We start from the raw sequence: 1,223 nt of genomic DNA on the forward strand, positions 1-1,223 counted from the left end.
TGTTCCATCCTTCTTCTTTACAAACAGAACTGGTGCTCCCCATGGTGATGTACTTGGCTTTATGAACCCTTTATCAAGCAAGTCCTTTAGCTGAGACATCARCTCTTTTAATTCARAWGRGKCTAGTCTGTAAGGAGCTTTTGCTATGGGTGCAGCCCCTGGTGTGAGTTCAATTTTGAATTCCACATCCCTATCTGTGGAAGACCAGACAGATCATTTGGGAAGACTTTAGGATATTCTTTGACAACAGGAATGAATTCTGGTTCTGCTATTTCTCTGACTGTATCAATCACATAGGCCAAGAATCCTTGGCACTTCTTTTTCATACAACTGTGATCCTGTGATACTGATAGAAGACTGAGATGATGATCCTGGTGATCACCCTTTATTATGACTGTTCCTTTGCCTGGAAGCTCTATTTTCACTCTCTTTTGGTTGCACAAAATGGATGCCTGGTTACTGGCTAACCAGTCCATCCCCACCACTACATCAAATTCCTTCATTGGCATAGAGAACAAACGGATGGGTAGCTTACAACCTTCAATAATGATGGCATAATCTTGGTATACAGAAGCTATAGTTTCTTGACTGTTTGTAGTCTCAACTATCAGCTTTTTATCAAGTAATAGTGGAATCATGCAGGCACTTTTAGCAAATAAAGGAGATACAAATGAAAAATCTGCACCTGAATCAAAAAGCACCTTAGCACATACTGAGTTGATTGAGAAAGTACCTGTTACCACATCTGGTGCAGCTTCTGCCTCAGTTTCAGTCATTTGGAAGGATCTGCCTTGAGCTTTACCAAATCCTCCCCTATTAACACCAGGCCTTCCTCTGTTGTTTAGAGCATTGTGTCCCAAAGTTAATTGTGGTGGTTTCAGCTGTGGACACTTGTCTTTAACATGGTCTGGTGAATTACAATGGAAACACCTTATGATCTGCCTACAGTAGGTTGAGGTGTGCCCAATTTCTCCACAGTTAAAACATTTCAATGGTTCAGGTCTACAACTACCTTGATGAACCTGTTTGCATCTTSGGMAGGCTCTCTCCATCTGCCTCTGCATTGGTTTCTTGTAGAATTTAGCAGCCTTTGATCCTCTGTAGCCAGTTGAGGATCCCTCCCATTTCCTCTTTTCTACAACCTTCTCTTCCTCACTCCTATTCTTATTCCTTTCAGTAACCTCTATAGCATCAACTGCTGCAGGAAAAGTGGTAGGATTCAT

At 41.6% G+C, this 1,223-nt stretch overlaps 1 protein-coding gene across 1 annotated transcript; it reads right to left on the reverse strand.

Moving 5' to 3' along the window:
• Window positions 1-143: 143 nt before the first annotated feature.
• Window positions 144-1,223, reverse strand: LOC112529668. Its single transcript, XM_025141006.1, has one exon. The coding sequence runs from the start codon at window positions 1,221-1,223 to the stop codon at window positions 144-146; it is 1,080 nt and encodes a 359-aa protein (XP_024996774.1).

The sequence above is a fragment of the Cynara cardunculus genome, assembly GCF_001531365.2.
Source record: "Cynara cardunculus var. scolymus isolate 2C chromosome LG 16, CcrdV1, whole genome shotgun sequence".
NCBI lineage: Eukaryota > Viridiplantae > Streptophyta > Magnoliopsida > Asterales > Asteraceae > Cynara > Cynara cardunculus.